Genomic DNA, 18,633 nt, shown 5'->3' on the forward strand with positions numbered 1-18,633 from the left:
TGCAGATAGATTACTTCAACTCTACTTGGCTTTAGTCCTTCCAACAATACTGAGATCTTATGTGGGCCTCCAGGCCCACTCTCCACCGGCAAAACCTGAGACATTGACTGGGGATTTGAGCCATCCCCTGGGCTTGAAGCCTCCATAGCCTCTGGGATCTCCAGGAGCTCTCAGCACCGGTTTGGTCTGGAGCTCTCCTTCATGCACAGCGATCTGTCATTTATCCATGTCAGTCCCACCCCCCCTTCAGTTAGAACACACCCAGGGAACATATTTAACCCCTCCTTCGCACCTAGTGTTAACCCCTTCCCTGCCAGTGGCATTTTTACAGTAAGCAATGCATTTTGATAGCACTGATCGCTAGAAAAATGCCAATGGTTCCAAAAAAGTGTCCGATGTGTCCGCCATAATGTCGCAGTACCGATAAAAATCGATGATCGCCGCAATAACTAGTTCAAAATAAAAATGAACAAAAATGCCATATTTTGTAGACGCTATAACTTTTGCCAAAACCAATTAATAAACGCTTTTTGCGATTTTTTGGAACCAAAAAGATGTAGAATATGTATCGGCCTAAACTGAGGGATTTTTTATTTTTTAGAATATATATATTTTTGGGGATATTTATTATAGCAAAAAGTCAAAATGATATATATTTTTTTAAATTGACGCTCTATTTTTGGTTATAGTTTTAAAAAATAAAAAAACGCAGAGGTGATCAAATACCACCAAAATAAAGCTCTCTTTGTGGGAAAAAAAAAGGTTGCCAATTTTGTTTGGGAGCCACGTCGCACGCCTGCGCAATTGTCAGTTAAAGCGACGTGGGCGGGACTTACGCAAGTCCCGCCCACATATGTAAACATCGTTCAAACCACACATGTGAGGTATTGACGCGTGCATTAGAGCGAGAGCAATACTTTTAGCACTAGACCTTCTTTGTAACTATAAACTGGTAACCTGAAAAAAAAAAAAAAGGTCGCCTATGGGGATTTTAAAGTACTGAATTTTGGCCCCATTTCAGGAGTGTTTGCAATAGTAAAGCGTGACATGTAAGGTATCTATTTACTCGGTGTAACATCATCTTTCATATTATCACCAAAAATTGGGCTAACTTTAGTGTTTTGTTTTTAACCACTTGAGCCCCAGACCATATTACTGGTCAATGACCAGGCCAGTTTTTGTGATTCGGCACTGCGTCGTTTTAACTGACAATTGCACGGTTCCCAATCAAAATTGTCGTCCTTTTTTTTCCCACAAATAGATTATTAAATGTGCGTGTTTACTTCTGTCTGTAAGGACAGGGGCATTTTAATTATTATTATTTAGTTTTGTAACGTAATAATTCACTAAAACCTCCCCTTCAGGCTGGAAAGCATGAATTCAGGGAAAAGAAAAAAAAAAAAAGCTCTCATGCCATTGCAGCTTTGTTCCTACATGTGTGATGAACTGAGTCTGCTCAGACACTTAGAAAAAAAATTCCTTTCTTTTTAAAAGGTGAAAATCACTTGGATGCTCATAGAAGCTTGGTTGGGTTAATACCAGGTCACCCAAACTAGAGACTGAAATTTGTTCATGTGATTTCAATTGCTTCATTACTAGCACATGTTATAAAAAGCGTGGATCGATCAGACCTCAGCTCCCCACATAGGGGCAGGCAGGCATGCTGTTGCTAAACAGAAATGTGTTTTTTTTGCATGTTTAATTTTATTTTGCCAATGGTTTTTGTCTATTTTTAAATGATGTTCAATTTGATGTATTTGTCTCTGCGGCCTTATTTTGAAAAAAATTTGTGAAGATGTTGGGACGTTAAACCTATGTTTATTTTGATTTTTGAAATGTATTTTTGTTTGTGTGTGTGTTTGTTTGTCTTTTTTTGCTTTCCTTGTTTTGTTGACTAATCAAAATTACTTTAACATTTTGAAGTTTTGTTATTTGTTACTTTTTCATGCTACATATTTTGACAGCTGCAGCTGAAATAGGTTTGGGCCTAACAAATTATGTGTGATTTTTGTCTAAGCTTCTTTCCTAGTATTTAGGCATGAAATGTTTGCCATGTTTAATCTCGAGGAAATTAAAGACAAACTGGTAAGTATTTTCTTTTTTCTGCAGTGGTCCTCAGCCCTCAAGTACCCCCGACAGGACATGTTTTGTGGATTTCTCTTATCAAGAATTGCTGTCCAGGCTGTCTTTTAAAGCACATGTGCAAGATGAAGGAAAACCTGCAAACATGGCCTGTTGGGGGGGGGGGGGCTATTGGTGGACAGGCTTGAAGTGCTGATTTACAGCACTGTGTTTAAATCTAGCGCAAGGCAATCCTATTCTAATTGTGGGTGTTTGAGGGAAGCCAAGTGAGTGTTAGAACCCCTGCTTGTGTTTTTTTTTGGGGGTTGAGCTTTGTGTCCCTTTTCTTAAAATTGGCTTCACTTCCTGTCACACAGCTGAACAGGAAGTGAGGTTAAAACCCTACCAGTGTCTTTTCTTGGGGACACAGGTCAATCTAACTAGTGTCCCCATTAAGCAAATTGCACTCCAGCACTGCTGTGTACACCCCAAATCATGGGTCTTCAAACTACGGCCCTCCAGTTGTTCAGGAACTACAATTCCCATCATGCCTAGTCATGTCTGTGAATGTCAGTGCATTACAAGGCCTCATGGGATGTGTAGTTCTACAACAGCTGGAGGGCCGTAGTTTGAGGATCCCTGCCCCAAATGATTATTTAGTTTGGGGTTTAGTAAAGGCAAAGCCACTCTGCAAGTACAAGCATAGTTGCTGAAAATCAGAGAGGAAGCACTGATGGTTTTAACATCCAATCCTGTAGAAGTAAAGTTGTTTTGTTTTCTTCCTTTCTTGTCCACTTGTAGTGCAAAGTGGATTTGCCTTTAGTAAATGGACCCCAAAGTCCAAGATCCCTAATAATTTGGGGTGTACACAGCAAAATGCTAGAGTGCAATTTACATAATGGGAAACTATTTAGATTGATCTATGTGTCCCCAAGAAAAGATATTAGTAAGGATTTACCCTCACTTCCTGTTTGGCTATGTGACAGGAAGTGAATGAATTAGAAAGGGTGAAGACACCTCACAAATGTTGTCACTATCAGGGGTGCAGACATCCCCAAAAAATGAGCAGATAATACTTAATACTTAATACCATTCAGATTGGTCAGCTCATAAAATTCACTCCCATTTTACACGCCCCCCTGTGACGTCTGTACTTGGCATCGTGGCACATGTTTCACAGCACATTTCAGCCTTGTGCAATACAGGGACCTCAAACCCAAGTTGTCAGGGGTAAAGACATATTTGGTATAAACAGTTCTCTTGTCACGAGACACAAAGTCCCTTCAGTAACACAAGGACAGGGGGGTTAAACACATCTGGAGCAAGGGGGGGGTGGCAATTGAACAGCTCTCCTTTGTCTATTTTTCCAATGTTGAATTGTAACTTTAAAAACATCATATCTGACAAATCTTTTCAAGGAAAATAAACACTATTGTGATATATACTTTTCACACATGCATATATAGATAATGAATATAAAAACAATATGAAAATATAAAAGAAATTAAAAGAATATAAAAAAGAGAAAACATTTCAGTGGTTCTATTAAAAGAATTAGCTTAACACAAAATAGGAATTTTAGTATCATCCATCACATCTGTCCTACAGATAAGGGTATATATAGCAGCATCCCAGATAGGACTGACAGAACTGCATAGTGCTAAGTCCTTCTGAGCCCTATGCAGATCTCCAAACCTCTGGGTTAAGCTATAGTCTCAAAAGTCACTAGAGCAGGTAAAAATAATAAGACTACAAGCAGAAGACAGACAGCATGGAGACTTTGGCCACAAAACATTTACATTTCTTTGCTCCTTGCAGACCAACAGCCACAATCCCCCCCCTGTGCACACACACTGAAAGCACTAACTCTCTCCCTGGCGGCACAGGGCATGCACACCAGCCGCACTACCCCCGACGCCATGGGGCACGCACACCGGCAGTTCTGATTCCCTCACAGGAGGATGTCCGGCACTTACTCTCCTCCTGTGCCTCAGTGTGGGCAGCAGTGGCGTCAGAGGAGTCCCATCCTCCAGCTTTCTCCCCTTTGTGTCTCTTCCGCCAAAGCGCCAGGCATTCCAATAGGATGCCCCGGTGCTTTGGCCAATCGGGAAATAGGTCTCACTGACCTGCCTCCTGATTGGCGGGGAGGCACTGTGGTGTAAAAATAGCGAAAATGTATTTGTAATGGTCCCACAACAGGGTGGGATCAGAGTGCACTCTCTGCGCCCCAAGCCCACCATTTTTTAAGCCTATTAAAGCCTCAGGCTCTAATCATGTGCTTAAGAAAAACACCCCCTGCCTTAGGAGTCCATGCATCCGGTGTCCTGAAAGGGGCCGGGCGCATAGACAGGGAGGTAAGCAATGAACTTACATTCATCCTTCTAACAGAACAAAATGGTTTCCCATATGTTCATGAAACCATATATGAAATGATATGCATAGGCCGTAGAAATGTATTATTTTTAACCTCAATAGTTCTGAGTCTGACATGCTGTTCACAGATGCTCTCCATTCAATCTGACAGAGCTTGAGCTATTTTGCAAGGTAGAATGGGCAAAAATGTCACTCTCTAGATGTGCAAGCTGGTAGAGACATACTCCGAAAGACTTTCAGCTGTAATTGCAGCAAAAGGTGATTCTACAAAGTATTGACTCAGGGGGGCTGAATACAAATGCACAACACACTTTTCACATATTTCTTTGTAAAACATTGTGAAAACCATTTAGCATTTTCCTTTCACTTCACAATTATGTGCCACTTTGTGTTGGTCGAGCACATAAAATCCCAATAAAATACATTTAAGTTTTTGGTTGTAACATGACAACATGTGGAACATGTCAAGGGGTATGTATACTTTTTCAAGGCACTGTAGTTGGGTTTGACAATTAATTCTATTTGAAAACAAGATACAAAAAAAACTCAATTGGATTTTAGAAATGTTCTCTAATAGACTGTATGGTATATGGATATAAAAAAAATACTTGATTATTGTAGATACTTTTACACAAAATCTAAATTGTAGCAGATGATTGTTTTTAGAACAATAGTTTCAACAGCTATAAAACTGCTGAGCTGTGGACTTGTTGACAGTAGTACCTGTGACTCTATTTCTCTATCCGCCTACTGTCACAAATTTCTCACCCTCTCCCACTTCCTCTTCTCCCCGTCTGTTAGTACAAACTCATCTGTAACAATAACATACTTTGCAATGCACCCAACGTTCTCTAAGCTAAAAGGCATCTCCCTCCATGCTACTTTTAAAAATCACTCCAAAGGACTGCTATCATCTATTAACCACTTGCTTACTGGGCACATAAACCCCCTTCGTGCCCAGGCGAAATTTCAGCTTCCGCCACTGCGTTGCTTTAACTGACAATTGCGCGGTCGTGCAACGTGGCTCCTAAACAAAATGTACATCCTTTTTTCCCCACAAATAGAGCTTTCTTTTGGTGGTATTTGATCGCCTCTGCGGTTTTTATTTTTTGCGCTATAAACAAAAAAAGAGCGACAATTTAAAAAAAAATATATTTTTTTTTTACTTGTTGCTATAATAAATATCCCATTTTTTTTAAACTATTTTTTTTCTCAGTTAAGGCCGATACGTATTTTTCGACGTATTTTTGTAAAAAAAAAAAAAATCGCAATAAGCGACTGGTTTGCGCAAAAGTTATAGCGCCTACAAAATGGGGGATAGATTTATGATTTTTTTTTTTTTTTTACTTGTAATGGCCGTGATTTGCGATTTTTTTGTCAGGGCTGCGATATCGGACACTTTTGACACAATTTTGGGACCATTCACATTTATACAGCGATCAGTGCTATAAAAATGCACTAATTACTGTATAAATGTGACTGGCAGTGAAGGGGTTAACACTAGGGAGTGAGGAAGGGGTTAAATGTATTCCCTCATTGTGTTCTTACTGTGTGGGGGGAGGGGACTGACTGGGGGAGGTGACCAATGCTGTGTCCCTATGTAAAGGGACACAGATCGGTCTCCTCTCTTCCTGACAGCATGTGGAGCTCTGTGTTTACACACAGAGCTCCACGTCCTGCTGTGTTACCGACGATCGCGAGTGCCTGGCGGACATCGCGGCCGCCAGGCACTCGCATCGGCTCCCGAGCGATGCGCCGGGCACGTTGTTTCCCCGCTGCACGCCCCCAGCGGCGCGCACAGGGAACAACAACAGCAGGACGTCCAGGGACGTCCACCCGGCACTTGAGAGCCGCGCTGTGGACGTCTTTCGACCATAGCGCGGATCTTAAGTGGTTAAATATTGTTTTCTTAAAACTATATGCAGTTATTACATGTAGTATTATTTTTATGAATTCCCATGCTTTTTTTATATGCTTTAACCCATTTACAAGTAGATCCAGCTGTCCAGCAAATGTGATAGGGGTTGGAACAACTTGTCCACTGCCAGGGGTGCCTAAAGTCTACCTTATGAAAGAAAGGGGCTCCTGTGCTATCAGTAACTGAAGCTAGCAAGCACCTAGTAATCTGTCCTCACCAGAAAAAATGGCAATAAATACGTGATGGTGACTTCAAATCCCTTGGCTCCGGTTCGAAGAAGAATCTATCCTACCTTTCAATCTACAAGGACTTATTTGGTCCAAAACCATCCCACCAGGGCCGTCTTTACCGCAGGGCAAATGGGGAAGGTGCCCTGAGCCCTGTCACTGTTGGGGGCCCAAAGCAACCCCCCAGATGGCAACCCCCCAATTTTTTATTTATTTTTAAATAAAAAAAAATATTTTTTTTAATATATATTTTTTTTTTATTAAAGGGACAATTTTTTAGGGGTCCCCAGGGGCCCGGAGGCCCCCAGGGGCCCAGATGGCAACGCCCCTTTTTTTATTTATTTTTAAATAAAAAAAATTTTTTTAATATAGATTTTTTTTTTATTAAAGGGCTCAGAGGTCCCCATGTGGCAAACACCCTTTATTTTTTTTATAAATGTTTATTTTTTTATTTTTGTTTATATATTTTTTTTTATTGAAGGGCCCAGAGGTCCCCAGGGCCCTGGATGGCAACCCCCCCCCTTTTATTTTTATTTTTTATAAAAAGTTTCTTTTTTATATATATATATATTTTTTATTTTTTATTAAAGGGCCCAGAGGTCCCGGATGGCAAACCCCTTTTTTTTGTAATTTATTTTTATTAAAAAAAAAAATATTAAAGGGCCCAGAGGTCCCCATGGCCCCAGATTGCAACCCCCTTTTTAAAATATATTTTTTATATATATTTTTTATTTCTTTTTTTCTTTTTATTAAAGGGCCCAGAGGATGGCTACACCCCTTTTTTTTAGGGCTGTTACTGATTAAAATTTTTGTGTTCGATTAATCGTTTTTTTTTTAATCGATTAATCGACTAATTTCGATTAATTAACGCACATACAGATACAACTACTTTTAGCTGATCTCCTTGCATTGCAACTCTGCATTAGTCAGTGGTAAATGTGGTATACACTATATACAATCACCCGACACTAGTTGGTTTCCACAATCCATGACTTAACTGTTCACACAAATAAATTCAAACTGTAGCACTGACGTAAGTAATTTTTTTTTTTTATTAAACTTTAAGAAAAACTTTGAAAGTAAGTTTAACTTTAATTATAACACGTATCTGATATTGACTGTCAGTCACTTTTAGAGGTAGACCGATATATCGGCCGATATTTGGCCGTTTTTGTGAAATCGGCATCGGCCGATTTTTGTGAAAGAATCGGCCGATTAGCGGCTAAAGTGTCCGGCCCGCATGGCCGCCTGCCCTGCAGTACTGACCCCACTCCCATGTATCCGATTCCTCCATCTGCACGGCCACCACAGAAGGGACATAGATTTCACTGGCATCGTGCCGCCAGCCGTGCCCCACCCCCTCCCTCGGCTTGCTGTATTAGGGACAGGGAAAAAAAATCATTGGCTTACAACTGCTGCCTGACTAATGTAACTCCCCCCAGCAGGAATGTCTTCCTTCCCTGCTGGCATTACACCAAGTTCTAAACAATGATTGGCTGATCAGCTCAACAGCATGCACCTAGCCTATTAGGTGCATGCAGATAGATTTGGATTATGATACCAGCATGTATGGAGGGTAAGTTGCCCAAATTATGTGCTACTGTGCCCCCCTGCAGAATTTATTAAAACTCCTTTTAAAAGGGAAACCTGGCTGAGGCTGGCATTGAGAAAATGGATGAGGATGACTTTGGGTGGAAATGAGAGTTACATTGTGGAGATCCTTCTCACAATGTAACTCTCATCCCCACACAGAGTCATCCTCATCCATCTTCACAATGCAACACAATCATCTTCATCCCCACCCAGCACCATCCACCCCACTCCAACGCATCCCCTGCACCATCCATCCCTTTCCACAACAACTAAACAGTCTTTCGCACGGAACAGATGTTGCCGGTACGCAAAGTATTGTCTGCACAAATCTGCTTAGGCCAGGAAAACGATGGCTATTGAGTTTCCACCACATGAGAGGATCCTCTGTTTCTGGAATGGGATCTTCTACTTGGTAGCGCATTAACTCGGCCTGTGCACTGTGTTCTGCATCTGATTCGTCAGCTGAGGACTGCGATTCAGAGTCGCTCAGCAACAGAGTAAGTTTTTGTTTCTTCGGCACAGGTACTACTTTTACTTTTGTGCCATCATTGCTTTCTTCTAAGCCTGTTGGACATCCTGCTGGCTGTCTTCTATCGTGGAAGGCCCTGAATGCATTCGACAATGTTGTCCACACTTCTTCACGTTTCTCTCTTCTTAGACAGGTCAGTTTCTTGTAACGTGGATCCAAGGCCACAGCCATTTGCAACATTGTTAAAGCATCAATGCCTTCAATTCTGTTTGAAAAGTCGTTCAATGTTGCAGTTTTGAATCGTCCAATATAACCTGGATCATCATCATTAATCCTTAACAGTCTACGCAAAAAGGCCAGTAATGGAAGAACGGCAGAACATGTTGCATATTGTTCACCCCCAACATATTCCGTAGCATCTGCAAGTGAACCTAAGACTGATGTATATTTGGCCATTTTGTCCCAATCTGACTCTGTCAGTTTAGGTCCACTGTAGTTTTTTGGATGATCGATGTGATACTGCATTACGGCATCTTTGACTTCCAACAATCTGGCTAACATTATGTAGGTACTATTCCACCGAGTTGCCACATCCTGCTGCAATTTGTGGAACATAACATCTTTTGACGAAGAGACACTGGAATGGCTGCTCTTCAGTTCAGATGTGTTGGCCGAGCTGTGCTTGAAATGTCCAACTAAGTGTCGACATTTTGCCACAAGAGGTGAAGAGTCAGCTGCCTTCAAACCTGCTAATATGCTAAGTTGAAGACAATGTGCGATACATGGTATGTGACTGAAATCCGTTTGTCCAATAGCAGCAACCATGTTTCGTGCATTGTCCGTTATGATACAGCATATTTTATCGCTGATGTTCCATGTTGCAGCAAACTCTTTATAGAAACCGGCAACGTTTTCAGCAGTGTGTCTTTCATCAACAAGTAAGCATCCTAAAGCTACTGATGTCAGTTTCCAGTCGGAATCAATCCAATGTCCCGTTATACCACAGTATGATTCATTGTTGTTTGAGGTCCAAAAGTCAGTAGTGAGAGCAATACTGTGAATGCTTTCTATAGCTTTCTTATGCTGCGTTAGCTTCTCGTTGTACATCTGACCAATCACAGCGTCGATTGTACGGCGACTGGGTAAATTATAAGTCTGGTTTTGAAGAGCTATACGTAGTACTGTTTGTAGTCCATCATCATCCACAATTGCCGTCGGACGTCCTGAACTGGCAATCCACTGAGCAATAGCAATTTTCAAGTCTGCAGAAACTTTGGCACTTACAGGCTTGTTTGACTGAGACATGAAATTAGATATTGGTTGTACTAGAGAACTCTTCTGCCGGTCACTGTTGACAACGTGTTGATACTTGAGTGGATGTTTGTGCTGTAGGTGGTACGTCAGCGATGTATTTGAACCACGGAAAGCCAATTGTTTATTGCAGTGAATGCAGTAAACTTTGTTGCCATCCTCTACTTTGCCATCAGCATTTAGCTTAAAAATGAAATGCTTGCTTAACTTTCCGCCTAAATGTTTAACTGCAACATTGCTTTCATTGCTCGCCATTGTTATTTACTGTCAAAGTCTAAATTTTATATCCTCAAGGATCTCTTTCTGTCACACTGTTAACAGTGGAGGTTTTGAAGTTTTCCTTTTTGTCCCCTTTCCCTGATGGAGCCTGCTGCTCCAGGTACCTCAATCCGGTGTGTGCAGTCTGCTCACATCTAGCAGGGTCTCACTGTCCAGGCTATAAAAGCAGAAAGAAAGATGCAATCAGTGCAAAAATGTATTAAACAAAAAAAAAACCCTATGCAAGTTTTAATTATGACAAAAAAAAAAAAAAATTCAAATGGCAAATAGTAAACAGAGAGTAAGTGCAGCGCAAATTGAATCAGTCCCACATATAAATAATCAGTGAGTGGTGATAAATAGAATGTCCAGAGAAACAATGAACTTCAATTTCCACATAGAATTCCACCAGTGCAAAAAGTCCACAATCAATGACAATCCCTCCACCTCTGGTTTAACTAAATACTCTCACCTCCCAGCATGAACCCCTGAGCAAACAGGAGGTCATGCAAGCAGAAAAACAGTCAGTTAGCACGGACCAAAGACTTCCTTCACGTCTCCTTATTACTCAGCAAGGTGCACCGGCTCATAAGTAAAATGAAGCAACAGCAGACGCCACACTGGAGAAATCCACAGCATATCAGCCAATAGGACAAAAGATACACTGTCCAGGCTGTCCGGTGACGTCACAGACATTAGGGGGTGAAACAGATCAAAAAAACTCACGGTTTGGATCATTTTTCAGATCACCACCATATATAGCCTCCACTGTAATATCCACATCTCCCCCATACCGTAATATCCACATCTTCCCCCCCCCATACCGTAATATCCACATCTTCCCCCCCATACTGCAATATCCACATCTTCCCCCCCATACTGCAATATCCACATCTGCCCCCATACTGCAAGAATATACACATTTGCCCCCACGCTGCAAGAATATACACATTTGCCCCCATGCTGTAAGAATATACACATTTGCCCCCACGCTGTAAGAATATACACATTTGCCCCCACGCTGTAAGAATATACACATTTGCCCCCACGCTGTAAGAATATACACATTTGCCCCCACGCTGTAAGAATATACACATTTGCCCCCATGCTGTAAGAATATACACATTTGCCCCCACGCTGTAAGAATATACACATTTGCCCCCACGCTGTAAGAATATACACATTTGCCCCCATGCTGTAAGAATATACACATTTGCCCCCACGCTGTAAGAATATACACATTTGCCCCCATGCTGTAAGAATATACACATTTGCCCCCACGCTGTAAGAATATACACATTTGCCCCCATGCTGTAAGAATATACACATTTGCCCCCACGCTGTAAGAATATACACATTTGCCCCCATGCTGTAAGAATATACACATTTGCCCCCATGCTGTAAGAATATACACATTTGCCCCCATGCTGTAATATACACACACATTTGCCCCCATGCTGTAATATACACACATTTGCCCCCATGCTGTAATATACACACATTTGCCCCCATGCTGTAATATACACACATTTGCCCCCATGCTGTAATATACACACATTTGCCCCCATGCTGTAATATACACACATTTGTCCCATGCTGTAATATACACACATTTGCCCCCATGCTGTAATATACACACATTTGCCCCCATGCTGTAATATACATTTGCCCCCATGCTGTAATATACATTTGGCCCAATGCTGTAAGATTATACACATTTGCCCCCATGCTGTAAGATTATACCGTATTTATCGCGGTATAGCGCGCTTCCGCGTATACCGCGCACCCCTAAAGTTGCCCCCGAAATTCCTGTAAAAAAAAATGTTATATGATTGATTTTATTATTACTTACAGTTTTGGTGTCTTCCCAGCGTCCATCGTCCGGTCCGGCGTCCGTCTGCGGCCTCGGTGGTGTCCTCCCAGCTTCTCCAGCGCGCGCCTCAAGTCGAGTCCCCACTTCCCGCGCTCAGTTCGAACGCCTCCGCCGACATATACCGAGTGCAGTACACTCAGGTACATTCGGCAAGGCTCGACTTCGCTCGCGCTCACGCTCTGTGACGTTTATGCGTGAGCACGAGCGAAGCAGAGACTAGCCGAGTGTACTGCACTCGGTATATGTCGGCGCAGGATTTCAAACTGAGCGCGGGAAGCGGCTATCTGCGTATATCGCGCACCCACGATTTCCCCCTTATTTTAAGGGGAAAAAAGTGCGCGATATACGCTGATAAATACGGTACACATTTTCCCCCATGCTGTAAGAATATACACATTTGCCCCCATGCTGTAATATACACATTTGCCCCCATGCTGTAATATACACATCTGCCCCCATACTGCAAGAATATACACATCTGCCCCCATGTGTACATTACAGCATGGGGGCAGATGTGTATATTCTTGCAGTATGGGGGCAGATGTGTATATTAAAGCATGGGGGCAGATGTGTATATTACAGCATCTGACCCCATGCTTTAATAATATATACACACACATCTGCCCCCATGCTTTTATATACACACACATCTGCCCCCATGCTTTTATATACACACACATCTGCCCCCATGCTTTTATATACACACACACATCTGCCCCCATGCTATTATATACACACACACACATCTGCCCCCATGCTTTTATACACACACATCTGCCCCCATGCTTATACACACATCTGCCCCCATGCTTATACACACATCTGCCCCCATGCTTATACACACATCTGCCCCCATGCTTATACACACATCTGCCCCCATGCTTATACACACATCTGCCCCCAAGCTCTAATATAAAGAATGCTTCGTCCGCTCTTACCTACATCAGGCAGACCCGTCGGCAGAGAGGCTGATGGACACGTGCGCGCCGGAATATAATACTAGCAGGGCGGGCGATGATGACGTCAGTGCGCCGCTACTTGGGCCAAGATGGCCGCGGCTCCGGAGCTAGGCCGAAGCCGCGGCCTTTCCTATGGGCGAGACCGCGGAGCTCACTCCGCGGATCGTCGATCGATCAAAATAATTTTCGTCGATCAAAGAAATTAATGATTAATCGAACAATTAATCGTTAATTTCCGCAGCCCTACTTTTTTTATATATATTTTTGTTTATTTCTTTTTTCTTTTTTTGTAAAGGGCCCCCGCTTCTAAATTCGTGGCAGCCCCCCCCCTGCTTCTCAATTTCAGGCGGCAGCACCCCCCCATCCCGGTTCTCTGCTCCAGGGGGCCCATGCCTGAAGCTGTGTAAGTGGCCCCATAATTCCTGATGGCCCTGTCGCCCGTTAAGCCCCTGTGCTGCCCACAAATCAGGCTGAAAATCATCAGCGGCACGCAGCCAGTGACAGTACTGCTTCCCTTCCCAGTGTTTTAAAATGTACAGCACCCCTGGCTTCCCTTTAGACGTGCACTTCTCCCTTCCTGCCACTTGGTGCTGCTTGTATATAAAAGTGAATTAGAATGTGATTTTATAACATCCCCAGTTTGCTCTTCCCGAGGCTGACTTCTTCATGTCCTGCTCCTCAAGGTATGTCACTGTTTGCTAATCTATATTGTAAATATAAGTTTTCTGTAGAGTGTGCCCAAAGTCTTTATAATATTTGATGATTCACTGCAGGTCTGGTCAGTGTTTTAAAAAGTTCCTCTATTTTACACATGGTATGGCATGGGGGTCACAGCACCGTCTGTCCATTCTGCTTTAGCACCATGGGACCCCATGCCATGCCATGTGTAAAATAGAGGAACTCTTTAAATCACAGACCAGACCTGCAGTCCAGGCTGAGTAAGGCCTCAGAGCACATGGCATTACTGTCTGTATTTAACTGCTTGATGGGCTTATTTTGGGCCTGGCTGGTTCACATGTATGTGTTTTGGCGGCCCACATTTGCACAGGCATAGCAGCCCATTCATTTGAATGGGCCGCCATGCCTGCGTTTCCTGCAAAGAAAAGCGCATGCCTCATGTAATAGGCTGCGCACACGGCACGTCTATGCCCATCAAGCACTGAAATACAGCACTGTCTGTCCATTCTGCTGTCTGCTGTGACTTATCTGCAGTTCCCGCACTGTCAAACTTGCTGCATTTTTAGACGTTTAGGTCACGCTTTTAAAAACACAGTGCGTTTGTGTGTGCAAGAACTGCAGGTAAGTAGCATGGCGCAAAAGCAGAATGGATTTCAAGGCAACTGTATTTTTCAAATGCACCTTTTTTCTGCAGGAAACAAAGGCATGGCAGCCCATTCAAATCAATGGGCTGCTGTGCCTGCACAAATGAGGGCCGCCAAAACATACATGTGAACCAGCCAGGCCCAAAATAAGCTGGAGGGGGGCCCAAAAAAAATGTTTGCCCAGGGCCCAAACCATATTAAAGACGGCCCTGCATCCCACCACAAAAAATTAGACCTTTAAACCTTATCGTCACCCACACTTTCCAACTATGGAACAGACAAGCCCCAAAATTCAAGCTGTCTTCTGACACTCCCCCCTGGCATCTTTTCTAGGTGACCCTCGTTTTTCCCCTCTAAATATTGCCCAAGATCAAAACCTACTGACAGCTTGGAAGTCACGTAACTTAACGCATTTAAAATCGCTCTCTTATATGAACTAATTTCTCACTTTCCCCAGCCTACAAACGAAATAGGATCTCTCTCCTGATGAATTAGAGAACTATACAAAAATAAAACTATTCTTCCAGAAATATTACTCACTTACACTCCACCCCCCTTTCACACAATTTGAACAAATTTGTATCTCCTCCCCTCGTGATAGCGGTTTAATCTCCAGAATATACAAAAGCTTGAACGAAACAAACATGCCTGAGAAGTCACATCCCATGTTACAATGGGAATCGGACTTAAATACCTCTTTTACTCTCGAACAATGGGATGCTATTTTTATAAATCTCCATAGATGTACCAAAACAACTTCAATCAGAGAATTAGCTATTAAATTGCTCTATAGGTGGTATCTTACCCCAGCCAAACTTAATACATTTTATCCCACTCTATCTCCACTCTGCTTCAGGGGCTGTCCCACTCAGGGAACACTATTGCATACTTTTTGGGATTGTCCACATCTAAAGAACACTTGGCACAAGGCCAGTATTGTTATAGACAAAATCTCCGGAAAAAAGATTCCTCTCACACCCCTTCTATTCTCCCCTATACAAGATATCCCTACATCCAGCACAAGGCTTATTCATACATTCCTCAGCTCCATTCATTGGGCCATAGCATTTAATTAGTGCTCCACGTTGTTACCTTGGCCTCAAATCCTCAACCGCATGACGAACATCAAACTTTCTGAGAGAATTCACCATACATTATATGATTCTATGTCCCTCTTCCAAAAAAAAATGGATTCTCTGGGATCCCACCTTTCCGGTTTAGAATAAATGTCTACTAACTAATACCTTCCTGTTTTTTTCTTTTTCTGTACAATGTTCACAGTTAAAGATTTTTGTATGCATACATGTACCTACATTGTAATTTTTATATACTTTGACCTTTTTCCACAATAAAAAACGTTTGTAAACAAAAAAAATACGTGATGGTGACTGCGCTGTATAACTAAACGAACATAAACAGTGATACACAACACACTGAATAATATATAAGTGAATTAAACACAACAACAGAATTAAACACAAACACAGCAACAGAAAGCCTCTTGTGAAGTGAGTTATATAATAATATACTTCAACAAAACATCAAAGCAACGTGAACATCAAGGTGCAATAGATAGATACTTCAGCAAGCATCTAAAGCAAACAGAACGTGAAAGAATATAAAAATATATATAAACAAATGATATCACTCAAATGTACAGTATGTGATTAAGCTAATAGAATAAAATACTTTGGAAGGTGATCCCGAAACCAAACTTGAGTGTTGAGAGGAGAGATAGCTTTGGTGCAAACACCTCTTGTGGCCCCTAAATGCTCACCTCACGGCTGTAGCACGGACAGCCAGAAAAAAGCCTCAGGTGTATATTAAGTGATGCAAGAAACTTGTTGTAACGGACACATGCATGCTGCCGAGACAGTTATAATCTTCGTGCAGGGGGACTACAAGGAACTGCATGGCTTGTCACAAGTGGATGTACCACAGTGTATTCTGAGCTCAAAGGGTTAATTGGACAAGTTTCTTTTCATTGTTGAATGCTAATGTTCCCTTCGCATAGCTAATGAACTCTCTTTTGTGTGCAGGTAAACAGCCCCCCTGTGAGGTGTATGCTGATGGGGATTATGTGTGAGTGATAATTGTTTTAAAGGTTAATTGAATTCTATGTGCCTGGCCAGGAAATGTTAAGTGGGGTGAGGTGCCGAAGCGGCTAGAAACTGGCCAAGTGATTAATTCAAGGAGATGTCATTGTTCTTGTAACAGTTGTAACCAGATATAAGCAGGTGAAATATGCCAAATAAAGTCAGTCTACTTGACCCTTCAAACGTAGCACGTCTCGTTTCTTGGAAGGGCGTTCGATGGGATATACCGGCGGTACCTGCATATCGCAGCTTGCCAGGGAAAAGGACGTCTCAAACGGCTGAGACCCTCACACCAGTGGGTAGCCGTTACATTGGTGGCAGCAGTGGGATGATCCTTTTATCCAAAGAGCAAGTGCTGAATGGAGTCGCAGTACGCCAGGCTGAAAAGATCCACACTAAAAGATCTATTGGAGAGTCGTGGTAGGAGCGCCAGCAACAGACCACGGAGAGAGCTGATAGCTGACCTGCTGGAGCTGGACGAAATGGATGGATCTATGGAAGGAACGGAGCCCCTTGCACCGGTCAGCAAAGAAGATGTAATTACTGGGATTGTACAGCGGAGATTATCCTTGTATCCAGAAACGTCTGCGGAACTAATCAACCAGCTGTTCCGGGAAGCAAGGGAAGAAATACAAACGAAGAGGGGACAAGAACTGGAACTGGTAAGAGCGAGACAGCCCATTACACCTGCAGTTCCTACCCCCCCACCTGCTGCTACAGGAAAGAAAATACCGTTCACTGCATTTAAAGCTTTTGTAGAAAGTGAGGAGGAAATCGATGGATATTTGGCGGACTTTGAGAGGCAGTGCTCACTACACCAGGTACCACCAGACCAATGGGTCACTATTTTGTCGGGAAAATTGTCGGGCAAAGCCAATGAAGCCTTTCGGGCTCTCGCTCCAGAGGATATTTTACAATATCAGCGAGTTAAAAAGGCGTTGCTAACCCGATATGCCGTAACGCCAGAAGCCTACCGCCGGCGCTTCCGGGAGTCCAAGAAGATGGCTGTGGACTCCCACATGGAATGGGCCAACCAGTTACAAAGGATGGCATCCCTTTGGGTCCAAGGGTGCAAGGCCAACACCGGGGAGAAAGTATTGCAGCTGTTCCTAATGGAACATTTCTTCCAAGACCTGGCCGCAAACATACAAGACTGGGTACGAGATCGCCGTCCCGCTAACTTAAACGAGGCGGCTCGGCTAGCAGATGAGTATGCGGAAACAAGGAAAGTAAGCCAGGGTACTACACGGCTGGCTCATAAGGTAGAACCGCGTACTCCAACCGTCACCCCACGCCCAGAGTTTCCGGCTCCAGTTCCACCACATCCTCAGGGGCCTAGCAACTACCCCCGGGATTCGCCTAGGGTGACGTGCCATCACTGCAGCGACACGGGACATATTGCTCGTTATTGCCCTTTGAGAGCTACAAATAACAATTGGAGACGCACAACACCCAACACAGAGGTCACTCCATCACGTCCCTCTGCGGCCCACTGCCTGGAGACCGAGGGGGGCCCGGAGGAATGTCTGGGAATTTGGTATGAGGCAGACCCAATACAAGCGGCCTCTCCGGATAACCGTCAGCATCACCGTCAGGAGGTACGGGTGAATGGACAAGTAGCACAAGGCTTAAGAGATTCCGGGACTACTATCACTCTGATTCAAAAACATCTGGTAAAGCCAGAAAACGTGTCCACTCGCACAGTTGCCGTCCGGGTCGCAGGGGGTGCTGTATTTCGCGTACCCACCACCCGGGTGCACTTAGACTGGGGAGCCGGGTCAGGAAAGACCACAGTTGGTATCATGGACAACCTACCTGCCGAGGTGGTGCTGGGCAACGACATTGGCCCTCTGACTTCGGCTTATTTACCTACACCTGCTGCTGCTTGTCCCGTGACCACCCGCGTTGCTGGAATCAACCCGCTTGCTGCTGAGAACCGGGTAAGACTACCTTCCCCGACATGTACTGTAGATCCGGCACAATATCACAGTCTAAAATGGGAATGTGACAAGTTGGCCAGTGAGAAATCAGAGATGCAACGACACTATGTCATGTATTATGAGATGTCCCGTGGCTTGAACATTGAAATGCACAAACAGGCGGAAATTGTCAAAAGATTAAATGGGATTTGCATCCAGGTGGTGCCGTATCTGTCCCAAGAGCATCAGCAACA

The 18,633-nt window shown here is 43.3% G+C and overlaps 1 protein-coding gene across 1 annotated transcript; it reads right to left on the minus strand.

The window, feature by feature from the left end:
- Window positions 1–4,946: 4,946 nt before the first annotated feature.
- Window positions 4,947–10,207, minus strand: LOC120927948 (E3 SUMO-protein ligase ZBED1-like). Its single transcript, XM_040338973.1, has 2 exons — window positions 8,480–10,207; window positions 4,947–4,952 (listed from the first exon to the last, which is right to left on the minus strand). Exons 1-2 carry the CDS (start codon window positions 10,205–10,207, stop codon window positions 4,947–4,949), a joined length of 1,734 nt encoding a protein of 577 aa, XP_040194907.1.
- Between the last annotated feature and the right edge of the window lie 8,426 nt (window positions 10,208–18,633).

Source organism: Rana temporaria, chromosome 1, assembly GCF_905171775.1.
Source record: "Rana temporaria chromosome 1, aRanTem1.1, whole genome shotgun sequence".
Taxonomy (NCBI): Eukaryota; Metazoa; Chordata; class Amphibia; order Anura; family Ranidae; genus Rana; species Rana temporaria.

Coding starts and splice junctions, on each gene's coding strand:
- LOC120927948 (XM_040338973.1), bottom strand. CDS start 10,207: ATGGCGAGCAATGAAAGCAATGTTGCAGTTAAACATTTAGGCGGAAAG.